Source organism: Sceloporus undulatus, chromosome 1, assembly GCF_019175285.1.
Source record: "Sceloporus undulatus isolate JIND9_A2432 ecotype Alabama chromosome 1, SceUnd_v1.1, whole genome shotgun sequence".
NCBI classification, from domain to species: Eukaryota; Metazoa; Chordata; class Lepidosauria; order Squamata; family Phrynosomatidae; genus Sceloporus; species Sceloporus undulatus.
In genome coordinates, this window is record NC_056522.1 from 53,093,303 (window position 1) to 53,112,303 (window position 19,001).

Here is a 19,001-nt window from a genome sequence, read left to right on the forward strand (position 1 = left end):
CCACTTAACTATTGCTCATTCCCCCATCACTACTGCCACTAGTGTGGGTCTGACGTGCTGAATGACCATACCTGTTGAAAGCTTCTCCACATTTTGTTAACTGCTAATCAGAGCTATTCCAGGCACCAGTTAAATCTCATCTACAAGTCAATGCCACTTCTAGTTTGTTCCTCAATATGTAGATAGTTCCTCAATGAAGAAGGGAGTTTAGCATGTGGGAATGCATATTCCTGAAGAGCTCTAACAGCCTGAGGATCCTCCAGAGATCCAGACAGTAACCATTGCAGACACAAGTTTGGATGACTGGAAGTAATGCTGCATCACACCAGCCACGTTTTCAGTCATGGGAGAGGGGGAGATCTTGCTGCTTTGTGATGAGAAGCCCTATAACAAATTTAATCTTTTATGCTTCAGCTGAATGGGACAGTGGGCTTTGGATTAGAGGAATCAGTATGTTAGCTGCTCTCTTTATATTTGACAGTGATGTGCATTGCTCATTTTCTTTTCCTTTTTCCTGTTCTTTTTTTTGTACAAGACTTTGTATCTCAAAAAGTTTTATCTCATACAAGCTTGGTGTTGCCATTATTGATGCTGATGCTGATGATACATATCCCACACATCATTTAAGAGGTTCAGAGCAGTTTACGTCAAACCTCTGCTGAACCACCTGCCACGTAGAGATTGACTTAGTTTTACCAAAAGAACAGACTCTGGTATTCTTTGGAATCTAAAGTAATTGAAAGTTTAGCTATTCCCTGAGGCAACATATTTTTAGCTAATCAGAAGCACATCAAGAAAGATTAAGTAGAAAAGTTACATTTTAATTATAGCCATCAAATAGCCATTATCAAATAGCAGAAAGCAATCTCAACTCAGTTTTTCTTAATGGCTCAGATATAATACAGGGCATTTTTCTTGTAGGTGCAAGGGGAATGACCAGCAATTAAGGAATAGCAGGAGGCATTGATTAAAAGTATCTCATCTGTGGTGGGAGTATATTTGTGTAGGTCTTATATTTTTCAGCGGGTCAATGTCTTGGTCCTCGTAAACTGAATTTGACTTGTACTCAGAGGCAATGTAAGAAGAACAATAATTTAATTGCCAAGATATGGTATGATCATTCTTAAACACATTGCCTTATGTTTAAAACATTAAATTAAAAACTGCCCCCAAAACATACTGAGCATAATCCAGGCTAAATTATGTTTTGTACAGTCTCATTGAACTGAGCATATGCTTAATTATCTACTACTCAAATCAGTGAGTGTTGGGCTGGATGTTGTTTATAGAAATTTGGGGGGGAGGGGGAGTCAAATTCCAATCCTAATTTAGTTTAAGAAATATTCAGTATGTTGGTTCTTTAGGGATAGTAGCATTGGGTTATTTCTTGATACCAGTGATTAATAGAAAAAGGTGGCATTGTTGTGGCTCTGAAATGACAAGGAGATGTTACTTGCTTTTGCTGAGAAACACCTAACACAGCAGTATTTGTGAAACAAAGCAATTAAACTGCACATTCTTCAAGTCCTAGGTAACTATGCTCAGAAAAGAATGCTATTTTTCATTCTGATTACTTTTAATAACCAGGTCCATTTTCAGCATTATATTGAAAATAGATCTGGTTATTTGGTTTTTATATCAATTTTTTTTCCATCTTTCCAGGCAGGAGCATGCATATTATAAAGTCCTGAGGTTGTGAAACCAACAAGCACTCTCCTTCCTAGCACCTCTCTTCTTCCTATCCACACTGACTTCATTGTGAAGATCCCAATTTTCCTATCATGTCCAAGTGTGAAGACTGCAGCTTCATGGCAGTTAACAAATGAAGCTAATAAATTAGAGGCAGATGACTTATTGTCTTTGCTTTCCAGTTGAACACATGTTGCATATTAGGCACTCTGGCTTAATAAAAACAAGGATATTGGCAACAAAGCTGGTGTGGTACCAGTAAACTGAAGCCAAGGCGGGGAGTGAGGGAGGACATTGTAGCCACAGTAGTCTAGACAGACATCCAGCTGTGACCAGTGTCTCACACAACCAATTCATTTTTTTATCCAGAAGCAGGAAGATGGAGAAGAAATAACTTTTGCCCCTTTTTTTGGATGCTGCTTTGGCAGAAATGTGTGAAGTGGGACTTGTAGAAATCAAATATATGAGTGCTGAGGAACAATGGAAGATCATCTGAAAAAAGGTGAGAAAAACTCATCTTGAGTCAGATCAAACATGACTAAGAACTCATGATGAAGCCTACTCCTTGGTAGAAATGGATGCAGCCTCCCCCACATTTCTGTCCTCAGCCTTTGTGCTCTCTCAGTGACATCCAGCAGAACATTTCTTTCATTTTGGGGGACTGATAGATGTTGTCAGAGTATTTGATTACCCTTAAACAGCAACCTCTTTACTTGTCTCCTGTGGCTTAATACAGTGGTACTCAAACTTTTTACCCTTAGGACTCCCCTTTACATCAAAATGTGGATGTCAGTTCTCTCCCCCTCCCCCCTGTCAACAGAGTATATGAATAAAAATATTTTGTTTATTTAGTATGACTATTTTCATTCACACATACATATTTATTCATATTTTAATATTTTATAAGAAATAAAATTGTTCAAATTAGAAGTTTTATTTAAGCAAATTCAGTACAGTATTTAAATGCATGTGTAAATTTTACACATAAAAAGTTTGGAGGGAGGAGGAGGAGGAGAAATACAATGGATTGAAATTTGTATATCTCTATTTTAATGTTCACTTGTATATCGCTACTCTTTAGGATATTGTCTAGTTCTATCATGGGTGTCCTTCTCATTCCCAGTCTTCTTTTGCGTACCTGACTACAGTTTCCATTCTGATTAACATTTGATCCAAGGTATGGGAAATCTTTATTTCAGTTTCCATATTGTCAAGGTTGAACTTATGCATTTCTTCTGCAGTCATTGTTGTTTTCTTTATGTTCAACATTAAGCCTGCCTTTGCGCTTTCATCTTTGACCTTCTTTAGTAATTGTTCCAAGTCTGTGATTTTTCCTCAAGTAGTATGGTGTCATCTGCATATCTTAGATTGTTGATGTTCCTTCCTTCTGACTTCATTCCTCCTCCCTCTGAGTCTAAACCTGATAATTGTATGATACTTTCTTCATACAAGCTGAACAAATAGGGTGATAGAATGTAGCCTTGTCTGATCCCCTTGCCAATTGGAATGAAATGTGCTAAACACAATATGTGTATTAGTCCTCAGTTCAGCACTTGTTACTGTTTCTGGAAGAATCACAGTGCACCATTGGGCCAGATATGGGGTGGAGTGGGGACTTCCTACAGTGTAAGTTTGTGCATCCTGTTTGACCTATCACGTAAAAAAGTAGTGCAAATTTACCTTCAATTCATAAAGAAGAAAGTACTGCAAGACATTGTCCTGCATCTTGACCTCCAAAACCTATGAAAGCCTCCAAGGATATCATTCAAGATGACTTTGTACTATGGGGAAATTTCTTCTCCATCTCTAAAGGAGCTCTAAATTGATTATTTGGCTACCTTTTCTGTCTTTGTCTGCGGTGGAAAAACTTTTCCAAGTGTTCTGATAAATGATTGATCCTGGGCATTCCTCTAGGGTTAGCTGATTTCCTGTTGATAACTGTATTTAAAAACATCTTCTTAGAGAGTTTTTAAACAGTAGCTGTAGCAGATAGATCATAGATGTGTTTTCAGTTCATTTGTTACAGCGACAATTGGAAACAGAAACAGGGCCCCCCTGAGATCACTAAATGCTATAACACCTTGCTTGAGAGCCAAGACTTATGAGACATGGAGCACATTACTTCAAGCTGTTCAAACTAATCATTTGGAGAGGACTGAAATCTGTACCTAGAAAAAGAAATGAAGCAGTATCATTTCCCCTTCATAGTCAGGTAATGGCTGCCTGGTTAAAAGTGACAATTCACTGTTGATAGAGACAAATAGGACCTGGAGCAGGTGTTACAGTTGGGGTGTTCCTAGTCAGGGTTTAGAAGACCTCTTTTAATCTGGATATAGAAACACAGGCACAGACCTGTAAACGAATAGAGTTTCACAAAGGAAGTTTTCCATTAATAAAAAAGGCAAAAATAAAACAACTGTAATAAACGAATATTCTAAAAGTACAAATCAGTCCATCTTTCTTCTCTTACCACAAGTAATAGATGACATACTGCATTTATGGCTATTATGTACATGGCAGAATTAAAGCGGTCAGATACCACTTTAACTGCCATATCTCCCCCTCCCCGGTGGAATCCTGGAATTTGTAGTTTGGTGACGTTCCCTTCTCTTTTAATAATTACTTCCTGAGAGTGTGTTAGAGGCATTTCCTATTTCCAGTCACAATGACAATTGTCATAGAGGTTTCCCAGTCCAATTAAAGGCTTAAGACTTGGAGTATTTCCTTGGCATAAACACTGGTTCAGGCTGATGCCATTTTCTCTGATTGCTTATTATAACCTGATGTTGCATAGGCATATATAGTACAGTTTGGCTATAACAGTTTCTTCCTGTTAAAAGGGGAATCTAGGAAAAGCATGGTTCTTCAGTTACAATTGTCACACTGTATACAAATCATCACAGTCTTTCTTGTTTCTTTGTTCAGGAATGAATATATGCTTGGGTGCAATGACACTTAGTCAATCGTCTTCTAAACCCACAAATCCTTAGTTTGAAAACAAAAGACATGTGTGTACTAGGATGTCTGTATCTCAGTCTATGGCATCATGCAGAAGTGAGTGGCTGGTCTTCCATTTTATGTGTGGACTAAAACAGCTCGGAAGCTCAAGTGAGAGGGAGTGATCCTTGCTTTGGCCATGGCAGAATATTGCTTGTGATGTTTATTTCTACTTTTAGAAATAAAATATCTTTGTGATGGGGGGAGCACATACAACTAGAAAAATTTAGGCACAAATCCCTTTTCCTTTCTGGGTATACTTCTTTTTGTCCTTGAGCAAAATAATTTCTGATCCTCTTAGGCTTGCAGCTGATCTTCCCATATTTTAGTGCCTTTCAAAGTTCAAGTGATGTTGGGCCATGACATCTTGAATGGTCTCAGAGCCAACTCAGGCAATCTGATATTGGTATTCCCCTATTCACTTCCCTCCTAACCCAAGACTGAAAGGAGCTGTTCATCCCCAGAGTCTCCTTGCAGCTTAAGAACCTGCCCAGCCTGGTTGGCATGAGGAGTAAACCCATATGTTGTGGATTGTGTTTTCAGTCTCAGAGAGTAGCACAAAGGATGAGCTATCAAATGAAATGAGAATGGCACAAATCACCATGGATTATGCCAAATTCCTATAATGTAGGTGGGATGCTGAACTATGCTATTTCGTAGCTAATGGTGGCATGTCACATACCTTCTAAATCTTCCAAAGGCTCTTTTTTAGCTATGAGGAATCTATTTTCACAGGTTAAAGGATATTTGGGAAGGGGCTGAACAGAATTATCCTTAAAGGATATGTACCATTCTGAGTCCAGACTCCTTTTTTCAACAGAATGTTTTAAAATGCAAAAAAGTGCTGATGGCATTGGAATTAGAATATATATTTCATAGTTTAAACAGTTATAGGGGAGGAGAACTTGCCTCAGAATATATGCTTGATCTAAGCCCAATTCCACACTCCTTCTCTTAACCCAAAATATTTTCACAGACCACCAATTGTGAATGCATAAATTCCATGTCAATACGTTTGATTTAGCACTGCTGTCAACTGCCTATGCTGTGTCTCCAGATTAATTTATATAAAGATGTGTTGCGACAAGTGTTGTAAAAACACCTTGCTATATCAAATGGTTCTGTAAGGAACAAAAAAGACTGAACATGAACAAGATTTAAAGACATTTAAAACTATATCATGTTTAAGGTAGCAAATGATTTCCTCTACATCATGGTCATCATGACATATGGTCCCAAGTCACTTAAAATAAATTATCTGACACAGCCATTTAATGAAGATTGTTATATTAATATTAGTTCACACAACTGCTGTAGACAAAGTGTGGTAATCCATGCAATGAAATTATTTTTTAATTAGGTGAAAGAGAGATCCTGTCACTTATCTGGGAATGAATAAATATGACACTTGAAGGTCTAACTGAAGGATGGACAAAGTGTGGACCACAGGGTGCATTCAGGCTCTTGTCCCCCCCCCCCACCCCAAAATCAAACAATTTTGTGCTCCAAAATGACCCTAAAACTTTTTTTGAATGTTGTAGAATGCTCTGAAAAAGGCACCGCACAGGTGCAGGAAAGGCTGGTTGTGTTAGTCACAGAGGCCGTGAAGAACTTTTTATTTTTCCAAGTCCTTAGTTTCTGAATTTGTTTTCTTCTCAGTCTAAAAATTAGAAAGAATTCTCCAAATATGTTCCAGTAGCAACTATTATCCTTTATATGCTGGCTTTAATTTACACATTGCTTAAGTCAGAGTTTTGTTTTGTTTACACTTCAGGTGGGTGAATTGTAATGTCTTCAGTCCAATTAAACTTGCATAAGGGCATGTACAATTCTGGATGTGGGTCATGGGTTCAAGTATCCTTTTCAAAAATTAAAAAAGTATTTGCAAATTACAGTTTTGTTAATTTACATCCTTTATTTCTGACAGATAATTTGATTCACAAACCAGGAAGGAGCATCCGAGTCCGCTCTGGCCAGAAGCAGATCAAGACTGCACTAACTGCTCAGCCCACTCCCAAAGCAGGCTGCAGCCAGAGGACCCACCTTGCATTGACAGGAGCCAGATTATCCCAGCTACTTTTTGCTCCAGTCCAAATGACCAGCGTGCAGCATAGGCATGGCTTCGGACCACTTTGGCCATGCCTTCAAAGTGGCCAAAGGCCACTTTATTTGGCCTGTCTGTTCTGGGCCTAAGACATTATATCTAAATATTGTAGTAATTAGTTAGTCTGTTGGACTAAGCACATCTGTTAAAAATAAAATAAAACAACTGGAAAGGACTGTATTTTAGCACATAAGATTTAATACAGTTCACAGTAGTCAGATCACCAAAACAGAATTGTATGAAGCAGAACTGCTAGAAATTATAAAGCCAGGGAAAATTGCTGGACAAGTAGGAAGAGAACAGTTAAACATAATGGGGTGGGGAATAAATTTGTGTATCCTTTTAAACAACGTATCTCATATTTTAGTGGGAGGTTTAGTCATAGTACAAAGATCACAGTTTACTTGATATCACATAGGAGGGCCACACCTCTCAGAATCCAGTGATCTGGTGATACAGTTGTCCTCAGGTAGATTACTGTAATGTAGGTCAAATCGGTTCTCCTTGGCTTCTTGTAAATAGGACAAACATAGAGTTTAGGATCTCTTGGGCCAGTTGTATTAATTGCAAATATATGCACAACAGGGAGCATTGTGAAAAGAATCTTTGCTGTCGATTCAGTGAGTTTATTATTACGTCTATCCCATCCAGCTCCATCCAAGTACAATCCATAAATATATACTCCTTCCTGTGTGAAAAGAATGGATGTTTATTATGCATAGAAAAGTGTCTGTTTTGAAATTACAGCAGTGGCTTAGCCCATTCAACAGAAGTTACAGTATAATCAGCAAAGTTTGAAACAATAAAGAAATTTAGTCTATAAAATTTCTGGAACAGCACCAAATGGGAATGAAAAATATTCACATATCTAGTTCATCACAAAGAGTAATAATAATCAATTTTCTAAAGGATTGTATCTTGAGAAACAGTGAGAGAGACAGATAGAGAGAAGGCGAGAAAGGATAGAATAAGACCATAGGAGGAACCATGATGGATCAAACCAAAGACTTCTTGAGTTCATGAATCTGGTTGCATGGTTTCCAACCATTCCAACACCACAAGCATGGGATGTAGAAAGAGAATGCATTGGTACAATTTTAAGATGCAATCCTCCGGTTTTTCAAAGAACATCTGAGAGGATATTCTGAATTGTGGGTGGACCACCCTTCAGTTCCTCCTCATTGCAACAACATGAACCTCTTCTGCCATCCTTCCTTTGGTGTGTCAGGGAGAAGCACATGGAGTATGTGTGTGTGTGTGAATGAGAATATTATGTAATTTCTTCCACCATTAAAAAAAAACTAAAAGCAAATTAAAATTTGCTCTTTATTACAGTATTTATTTAATTAATATTTTAAAAGTATCCAGAATCTACAAGTAGCACTAGAATGAATGCCAAAAGAGTGTAGCAAATATACTTCAGTTGACTAGTTACAGAAATAGTTCCAAGCTTCCCCTGTAATTAGTTACTGTTACAGTTGCAATTTTGATAAGTACAGTATCTCCATTTTTTCCCTATTCCTCAAAAGTAACTACAATTGTTACTTTTAAAAAGAAACATCTGAATGCTATAAGCATTACCAACTCAACACCCACAACAGAGCAAGAGGCAGAGGCACAACATGAGCCAGGGTTTAATGAGGTCACACAACCTGTAACTATAAATGTAACTAAAAAGTTACTGTTATACCACAAAGGGATTAAAATAAGCCCTTCGCAATTTACAACTGAAACATAACCTATGTTTGTTACTGCAGAAAAGAATTAAATTTAAGTAACATGTTATTTGTAACTACTCAATTCCAGGCTCTGAGTTTGCCATACGTACAGGAGGGGCTGCTGTGATTTCTTCTTTAACTTGTTTCAAGACTTCATTATGTAGAGTAACTGTATCCAGTGCCCATCCTTTGTGTGCTCGAGTCACTTCTTGCCTCATAGCTGTTAAAAATCCTGTAAAAAAAACAGAAAAAAAAGCAAGTCTGATATTGTTCCTGTTATCTGTCTTCAAACAACAGTCATTATATAAAAAGTATGTTAAAATTCTTAACAAAAAGTTACTAGCAAAAGATAAATCAATAAGAAGAAATAAAAAAATAAGAAACATAGAACTATAAACTTCATAAATGGCTGTTGAATAGTTAATAATAGCAGCACCTAGCAGTTAAGGATCTGAAAAACTGCAAGTTGCCGTGAGCTTAAATCAGTGAAAGCCTCATTACAGTAGGATCTGTGTATTAGACTGTCATAGAAATACTCTGGATTGTGTTTGATATTTAGAGACCTATAATGCTACACACAGCTTAAATTTGTAGATTACAAACTTCTTCTTTTCAGTTGAAATTATACCAGAAGCAAAAAAGCTTTTAAGAGTAAGACAATATCAATTCATCACAATAAAAGGAAATGCTACCTCAAATGAATCAGAAACTTAGGCCTCATAAAGACATGCCAAAAGAAAGCTGCTTCGGGTCACTTTGGAGGTATGTTGTTTAAATGATGCATCTGTCTTAAGAGTCCGGAAGCTGCACCAAAGTCACAATCCAGTCCTAAGGACGGGAGTGAAGCTTTGGCGCAGCTTCTGGACTCTTGGGATGCATGCCTCATTTAAACAGTGTACCTCCAAAGTGACCGAAAGCAGCTTTATTTTGGCCTGTCTGGGGCCATAGAGCTCAAAGCCCTTCCAGTCTAACTCAGTACAGGAAAAGTATTAATTAAAACACTGAAGATGACAAATGAGTTATTACATTTGCCTTTCCTTTCTCTTAGGCTTTATTCCCTGATAGATTTTAGCACTCCCCTTTGCTTACCATAAATGTCTAAAATTCTTTTGGAGGAGAGTAAAGATGCCCAGAATGCATGGAAAATACATGGTTTCATATTCAGTCCACCCCCAAAATTGTTTTTATTGTCTTATGAAATGCCACAGAATTTCTGTTCACTAGAAACAACGAATCAGCATGTGTAAGCCCATGTAAAAGACTATCTGCTATTTCAGGGCACACCAAATACCAACAGGTGATGTGTGACATGAATGCATTAATGTTGACTTCCATCCAGTTTGAAGATGGGCAAATTGCAGCTATCCAGATGTTGTTGGACTGAAACTTCCAGTGATCCTATCAAGCAGAACTGATGATGAGGAATGCTAAGAGTAATAGTCCAACAACATCTGCAGGGGCCACTCAGATCTGAAAAACAATTCTCATTATTTGCCATAATATACTGTACATTATATTCTGTTTGATTTTTGAGGAAAAAACCAACAGCAGCAGCAACAACACTTGTCCAGTGGAAGTCATGTCATGGAAACATTTGCAATTTAGAAAAAAAAAAACTACATCCGGATAAGATGGATAGTCAGACTGACAACCAGACTGGTTAATAAGGGCCATCAGAATAATCAGGATGGTCAGAGCTACATTTATTGAATCAAAGACTTGGAAGGCAGCTCAAAGTGTATCTAGTCAAATCTAATACAGAATTCCACTGCCTCTTAGAGTGGCCAGCTAACTTCTTTTTTTTCAAACAGCTTTTACCATCAGGTAAGATTGATTGATGCATTTTTTTCTCCTCAGAAACTGAACAAGACATATATCAAAAATGATTTTTTTTTCTGTCATGGAGTTTAAAAAATAGCCATTCTATTTATACAATCCTTGTCCAAGCTCTCTATTAAAAAAGTAAGTATAACAAAGTAATGCAGACTGTAGTTATAGAACAATTTACAGTTAGACTGAACTTTCCAATACATACCTTGAGGATTAAAGAATCCAGTCATCCAAAATACGTTTGGCCTGCCTTCAAATATCCAGATGCGAAACTGGCTATTTCTCTCTAGAAGTTCGGTAAACCAGAATCCCAGTGTGGACGAATCCCAAGACACACGTTTCCAAATTTGAGGAATCCGAGCGTCATACATGTTATCAAGTGCGTCTCTTAAATTCTGAACAAATCAAAAACAAATTCTGGAGTTGAGTTGCAACATATTAGTTTGAAAGTGAATAGTGACATAATATAATGCTCTTGGTTACCTCACTCATAATAATAGTTCCTTCTATGGCTAGCTTGAGGTCATTGAGACTGCTTCGGACTATTTTGATAACCCTTTGCATTCTGTCAATTTCTTGGCGAAGAAAGATGTTCATAGAATTAAGATGGCCCATTTTAATCAAGCGAGCTTTCACCTAAAAATGAAGTGCAAAGGAATCAACAGGAGCAAGCCAGTCAATCAATCAAGCACTGTCTTGTACTAAGAAAAATTGCAACTTCCCATTTACAATTTGAGCGGTGGAAGGATTCAACCAGTCTTAGCGGTACCAAGACATTTATTCTTATAAAGTCATTTCACTCCCTGTCGAGAGCAAAAACAAGATGCTATTGACATCATGGTCAAAAGGCAAGTGGTGCTTAGTGGCACTGGTGGTTCCTCCACTAATAATTGGTTGGGAACTACGTGCAACTGCTCACCCTCCAGTACTAGCTGAAATTTGTGACAAATACACTGGCTGCTGGTCTGTTCCTGGACAAAATTAAAGTGCTGGTGTAATGCCCTGAATGGCATAAGACTCGAGTACTTGAGAGAGACTGCTTTCTCTCACAGAATCCTGGGAGAGCACTAACATCATCCAGAGGTGTGCTTCTTCCAGCCCTCCATTTTGTAGGCATTTTGGAAGACCTGGAGCAAGAGCTATGCACAGTATCTATGTACAGACCAGAACTCCTTGTCAAAGTATGCTTGTCTAGCACCCTCATGGATGCCTTCCACTGATGGGCATTTTATAAATACAGGTATTTGTTTTACTTGTTCTTGTTGTATGCCTTCAAGTCATCCCCAAATTATGGCTACCCTAAAGCAAACCTATTATAGGTTTTTCTTGGCCAGACTTGTTCAGAAGGGATTTGCTTATTTATTTTCTCTGCTGCTTATGTTCTAATGTGTTTTTATTTCATAATAACATTTTTACTGGTTATTAATTTGATATACTCATGTGTGATTTTTAGACAATTTTATATTGTTTGCTACATTATTTTTATTGCAGTTTGCTACCTTGGACCCATTTTATGGAAAAGTGAGTTATGAATATAATAAACAAACAAACAAAAACAACCTCTGAGGAGCAGGTGTATATGTGTTGCTTGCATACTGGTTTAAGATTAATGTCCTCACAAAAAATCTATGCATATGCAGGTACTTTGTAGTAAAGCAAGCCATTGGTTCATTCTAGCACAATATTTTTACAATGACTTTCCAAGGCTCTGCGAAGTCCCAAACAAAAGTCTATTACTCCTGCTACTCACAATGTTTTTCACTAGGAATATTAGGAGTTGAACCTGGGACCTTCTATACATAGAACATGTGCCCCAGGATGGAACTGTTGCTCCTGCCTTGCATCTTCACTACAAAGAGATGCATTTGGCTCAGATGCACATTCAGTTTATGGTTGTATGATTCTGTTCCCACTCAGTTGCTACACTGGAAGCACTAAATACAGATACATGGCACAAATTGTTAATGTACAGTATCTATGTCAGTGCCAATTGTAATATCAGAAGGGAGCCTCAGCACCAATCTAAGCCTAACACTGCTCTGCCTGCTAGCTAAACTTTGGAACCTCATTTTAAATCATATATCCTCCTTATAGTTCTAAGCCAGTTACCAAAGCAGGGAAATTAGTTGAGGAAATAAGACTTCTAAAACACTACATGACAAAAGCAATAAAATCTATACAAAAATTGTGTCAAACAAAGGTTTCCAACTTTGAACTAAAGCAAGTTCAGGGAACAGTATTGGAGCCAGGCTGTACCTGGATGGTGGTTTTGGGGGCAAAAGCCATGCAATAAAACAAGGGGGCAGCCCAAATTTGGCTTGAATTCGGGAGCAGTAAGTAGTTTTATTTTGCTGTGCACTAAACTCCCAAGACAGTAAATAAGAACATGTTTGTATGCCTATGGTGGGAAGTCATGAGAATAAAATCTATAAGTTATTGTGAAATTAATTAAAAACTAATTTGAGAAGCTTCTCTTTTTACCACTATTGCAGAATCAAATGTATCTGATTTTAAAATGCTCTAGTGCTCCTAAGAGGTGTGTGTGTGTGTGGGGGGGGAGACTTGTAAAGTACTTCTGTATTACTTCCATTTATTTCATTTGAGACTTGATAACTGTCTCTCTCAATAGATTGTACCCTAAATCAGTAGACTTTATGATAATCTAATCACAGATATATAGAACGAATGGCTATCTAGTTAGTGGAAGAGAATGCAATTATTGTATTCTTATGGTTTACTTAAGATTTGTAAGCAATTCACTGTGGACAATGACTATACCTATTAAATTTTGAGAAATAAATACTGCAGGTTATGTGAAATAGAGCAGTATTGTATGTGCTTCACTTAATAAATTCTTTATGGAATTTTTTAGAAAGGAGAAATTACAACTTTAATATCAGTAGTATTCTTCCATTTTATTTCTAGATGCATCTTTTAATTTGCTTTTTTCATTGCCCTTGAAGAATGCATTTGGTTTTTAAATGGCAGCACAGATGTGCCAATGTTTGCAGCATCTTGACTATAAAAAGAGAGAATTATTCACTAATAGTCAGAGTTGTTTGAAGTTATTATCATTTGGGGATTCACATGACCTTTGATGTGATATATGGATTCAAGGGAGCCATTCTCATTGGTAATTGATTAGCTAATAATTTTTCCTTAAAGTACCACCATTAGATACACATCCAGCCAAATTCCTGTTCTAACATCATTAAGAACCTTTACTTCTCCCTTTATGCAGGACTGAGGATTCCCTATAACAGAATATTTAGTACTAAACTGAAACAAAGAGGGTACATTTCATAGATATAATCCCAACATCAAAAAAACTAGATCCATATTTGCCCCAGTTTGGGTGATTGATGGGACTGATTGCAAAACAAAATAATCAAATTCATTAAGTCAAAGTGAGTGTAAATCTAATATGGTGCCATGATATTTTATTGCATTATATGGCTGCATGGTGACATATCTTCATAGTGAAACCTGATCACCTGAGATGTTGGCTAGAGTTCATTAAGACAGTTACAAATGTGTAATTTAGGCATACATATTCATAACAGCTGGTTCATATTCATAGTATCTACATATCCAATTCTTTAGGGAACATGTAGCACTGTGAAAGTCCCCCCAGTCCCCACGTATTGGACAGCAGCTGACTCACATTCCCACTCTGTAGTTTCATAGCTAAGTAGCTTATAGACTAGAATATTCCAGCCATTCTTTCCTCCCCCCCTCTTTATTTCACATAAATATTTACATTATATACAATGTGCTTTGTTTTTACGAATTCTTTCAAAACATTATCATATACATTAAAGAGTTAGTCAAATCTCTGTATCTTTTTACTTACATACAATTGCCACAAATACTTTTTAGCTGTATTCCAGCATTACTGCTTTCAATTTTTGGCTTCACTTCTAGCTTAATTAATTGAGAGTTCCCATCTGTATTGATTTCATCAGTTGATAAATTTACAACATTAAGTCTTTTTTAAAATTGTATTTCTTTTACCAAAACTGCAATACAGGTAACCATTCTTCGTTATTCACCTTTGTTATTAACCATATATGTGAGTCTATCCATTTCTCTTAGTTCTAATAGTTTTTGTGACCAGTCTTCTAGGGTTGGTGGAGCACTATTTTTCCAATTTTTTGCTATGACCAGTCTTGCTCCCATCACAGTACCCTCCAATGTTTGCTTTCTATATCTTTATTCAAAGCTGAGGTCATGTTCAGCAAGTAAAATTCTGGTCTCATCTCAAAATCCATCATGAATATTTTTTGAATAATTTGATGTATTTTTCTCCAGAAATTTAATCTTATTGCATGCCCACCACATATGATATAGTGAGCCAGGGTCTTTTTTACATTTCCAACACTGTATATCTTTTGTCTTATATATTTTTTTAAGTTTCAAAGGTGTCAAATACCACCTATATGCTATTTTTATATAATTTTCTTTTAGGTCTTGTGAAGCCGTGAATTTGTTTGTCATTTTCCATGATTTTTGCCAATCCTCATACATTATTGGGCGTTCAATATCCTGTGCCCAACGTATCATATTTTCCTTTATAACCTCCCTTTCCAATTCTCTTTTTAACAATATCTTATACAACTTTGATATTTTGTTTTTGTCTCTTTTCTACCAAATCCTATTTGATCATATTATTAATATGATCCTATTCCCCACCACCACTCCCTTCTCCTTTTGTGTCGTGTCTTTTAGATTGTAAGCCTGAGGGCAGGGAACCGTCTGACTAAAAAATTGATGTACAGCGCTGTGTAAACTTACAGCGCTTTATAAATAAAGGTTAATAATAATAATAATAATAATAAATGACATCTAGTTCATTGATTATTGACTCAATGCCAATATTCTTATTATCTTCTTTAAATCTTTCTTTTATCTGCAAGTACATAAACCAATTCAAGTTTATGCCCTCTTTTAATAATTCTTCTTTTTGTTTTATTTCCAACCCGGTCTTCTTACATATTTTGGTTAAATCTCTATAGGTCAGCCATTTGACTTCGGCTTTCCCTTTACCAAAAAAAGCTTCTTGTACAGAGGTCCATAACAGAAATTTAACATAAAATCTTTCCTTAATTTTTTCCCATGTCAACATAAGGGCTTTCCTTATAGGATAATCATAAAATTCTTTGTAGGTTACTTTCCCTTCATACAATAAATAGGCATGCCAACCATGTATTAAACCTGTCCCTTCTAAATTCAATAGGTTTTTGTTATCCAGTTTTATCCATTCCTGAATCCAGCATAAATTGCAAGCCCGCATATACAATTTAAGATGTGGTAGACCATGACCCCCTCTCTCTTTACTGTCTTTCAGTGTTACCCATCTCATTCTTGGTCTACCACCTTTCCAAACAAGGTTTTTTAAATCTTTCATCCATTGAGATATTCGTTCTTGCTTGAAAATGATTGGGAGGTTACTTTGTGGTAAAATCATCATTTAACCAGCCATTCTTCTTTTTAACAAAATGCCACCAAGAGAAAGAAGCATCTATGAACAAGGGGCAAATAGAATGCCCAAAACAATAAACATGGTGGCTTCACAAAACATTTCCTCTCCTAGCATGTTCCACATTGCCTCTTATGCACGAAAATTCAGGCAAACATGAAGAATGTTATTACAGTTCTAATATTTTGTTGTTGTTTTTTACAAGGAGAAAAAAAGTACTGAAGTGTATAAAATCATTGCTCAAGGACAATACTTATTTTGAAATAAATATTGAATCTTTGAGAGTCAGCAAACAATAACTGGCACTTGGGAGAGCAGCCCCCTGGAAAAACTGTTCTGCTGGGTTCAGGAATATATAGTGCCTTCCTACTTGCACTCAATCTCTTGTTGCTGGCTTTACTGAAAGCATTTTAAAACAACAACAACAACCTTGAATCATAGAATCATAAAGTTGGAAGAGACCACAAGGGCCATTCAATCCAACCCCTTGTCATGCAGGAACTCTCAACCCAAGCATACCCAACAGGAGGCCATCCAGCCTTTGCTTAAAGACCTCCAAGGAAGGAAATTCCACTACGCTCCGGGGGGAGTGTGTTCCACTGTCAAACAGCCCTTACTGTCAGGAAGCTCCTCCTAATGTTGAGGTGGAATCTCTTTTTCTGGATCTTACATCCACTGTTGGGGGTCCTATTCTCTGGAGCAGCCAAAAACAAGCTTACTTCCTCTTCAATATGACAACCCATCAAATATTTAAAGGGGGCTATCATATCACCTCTTAACCTTCTCTTCTCCAGGCTAAACATCTCCAGCTCCCTAAGTCATTTCTCATAGGACCCTTCACCATTTTAGTCACCCTCCTAAAATATAGATTCTAATGGAAATGTTGCAGGACTCAGTATCTAGACTGAATTGTTGTTAGAGCCAGGAAAAAATGGCAGTCTCTGGTGGGTTACAGACTGCCCGTTTGGGGCGTCCTGTAACCGGCCCTTTCCCCGCCGGATTGGGGCCTCAGCTGCCAGAACGGCAGCCTCTGAGGCCCCGATCCACCGCTTTCCAGGCTGCGGGAAAGCGGCAAAAGGCCGCTTCCCTGCGGCTTGGAAAGGGGTGTCTTTGGGGCTTCATGCCCCAAGGACGTCCGACGGTGGCGGGGATGCAGAGAAAGGGGCCGCTCATCCCCTTTCTCCCTTGCGTCACTGGCGCAGCCGTCTAAAGGCTGTACCAGCGATGCAAACCGTGGAAGGAGCTCCATTTCAGAGCTCCTTCTAGCACTGCGGAAAGGGTGCTCTATATGCCCTCACACGGCGCAAAGACGTCACGTCCGCACCAACCCATTTGGAGGCGGCACATTTGTGACGTCGTAATGGCGGCCCCCGTGTGGAATAGGCGCCGCCATTTTGTACATCCTGGGGACGTATTAGGGTTAGGTACGTGCGTAAGGCACGCACTTTCCCTAACCCTAGTACGTCCCCAGGACGTACTTTACACCCGTTTGTAACAGGCCCCTGAGTCTAAAGTAATCTAGAGTAAGGCACATAGTAAGCCTTCTTATTACATAAGAATGTTCACTTGAACTGGAGCCTGGAGAGTAAAAATCAACAGGCTACAAGCCTTCAGGTTGTTGAGATGAGCAAAAGACCATGCTCCTTTTATTTATACCAAACTTAGTTGACCTATAGTTTTCATACTCACTGCCAATTGCTGAAATCAGTATTGTCTATCCCTGCTGTCATCTGTGAAGAGGGAGCTGATGTACAAGGACACAATTTCAGGCAGATCATTAGAGTAGAGCCTAGGCTCAGAGCAGGAGTGGCTCCTTTTTGTGACATTGTAAGAGCTGCATTGCAGCCCTTATGACGACGCTTCCTGGAAGAGATGTATGGGCGCTCAGATGCCCACACGTCTTCAACATGTCCCCCATGTGAGCGGTGCCACTCAATAGTGGCACCGCCTGCCCTATATCACCAAAAGGTTGTGAATTCAATACCAGCCAGGGGCTCAGGGCCAACTCGGACTTGCAACCTCTGAGGTTGCTAAAATGAGTACCCAGCTTGTTGGCGGCAATTAGCTTACATTTTATAAACCGCTTAGGGAGTGCTTAAGTGCACTGATAAGTGGTATAGAAATGTACTTGCTATTGCTATTACTATTCTGCTTCAGTCTTCAGTTTTCCTTTCATTTAAAATCAGCAGCCACTTTTGAAAGAAAAATCACCTCCAGGAAAACATGCAGAGAAGAAGGTAAATACTGTTTCCATCAATTTAGTATGCTTTATGCTTTAATGTCCAGGTTTCCAAATGACCTGGAAGCTACAGCTGACCCAAATGTCTCCCACAATAAGTGAAAATACTTTTTCATATCTGTATCTTTTTGGAAATATCTCATATGCTATTTAGATCATTTACCTCATGGGGTATATAATCAGGAGGCAGCTTCTCAAGCATGTCTTCTGCTAATCGATACACGATGGCTTCTCGAGTTTCTCCTACTCCACCTCCACTTTCCTTTGGCTGAATATTGGTTATTGTGTTCAAGACGTCTGCTGCTGTGTTGCTTTGATACCTAAGAGAAATGTTAAATACTACTTAGCAGTTCAGAAATTCATGGGAACAATAAATTGGCAAATAACATGTGTACACACAGGAAAGTCAAGTTCAGATCACATTACATTGGGACTGGGAAAGACTAAGCTGCTGAAATGCCAATAATGTGAGCTTTTTCTGAATATCAAATGCTCCTCCAATCTGACACTGCAGGAGAAAAAGAGGGACACATCCACAAATGCTATAAAAAAATTGTTTCATTTCTCTAAAATGGATCAGTTCAGCTACAGCTTTATACTTCTTTGTGTTAAGGCTATTTTAATCTTGCAACTATTTCCAGAAGTAAGTTTGTTTTTCTTCATTTTCTCTTGGGGTCTACACCAAGAGAACCTGATCTGTCTGGTAGATTAAATGCCCTCCCCATGTGTAGGAAAAAGGATAAGAGTGAAGTCTGTGAGCCCAAAGCCATAGTACTTCATGAATGGACCATGGTGAGTTTAAGATCCACATATTTATCTCTCTATATCCAAGAGGAAGCTTTTGATTCTACTTTAAGTTAAACATAACTTTCATCAAAACCAGGAATTGTGGTTAACAGTAACTATAGTTTGTTTAAACAAGTAAAAAAAATACAGTTCAAATGT

At 37.9% G+C, this 19,001-nt stretch overlaps 1 protein-coding gene across 1 annotated transcript in view; it reads right to left on the minus strand.

Moving 5' to 3' along the window:
- Positions 1 to 6,988: 6,988 nt before the first annotated feature.
- DNAH8 (dynein axonemal heavy chain 8) overlaps positions 6,989 to 19,001 on the minus strand; it is a 204,000-nt gene continuing 191,987 nt past the window's right edge. The window contains 5 exon segments of the mRNA XM_042456521.1: positions 6,989 to 7,478; positions 8,619 to 8,740; positions 10,544 to 10,733; positions 10,822 to 10,974; positions 18,220 to 18,376. Coding sequence (XP_042312455.1) covers positions 7,191 to 7,478; positions 8,619 to 8,740; positions 10,544 to 10,733; positions 10,822 to 10,974; positions 18,220 to 18,376 — 910 coding nt within the window. The 3' untranslated portion in view covers positions 6,989 to 7,190.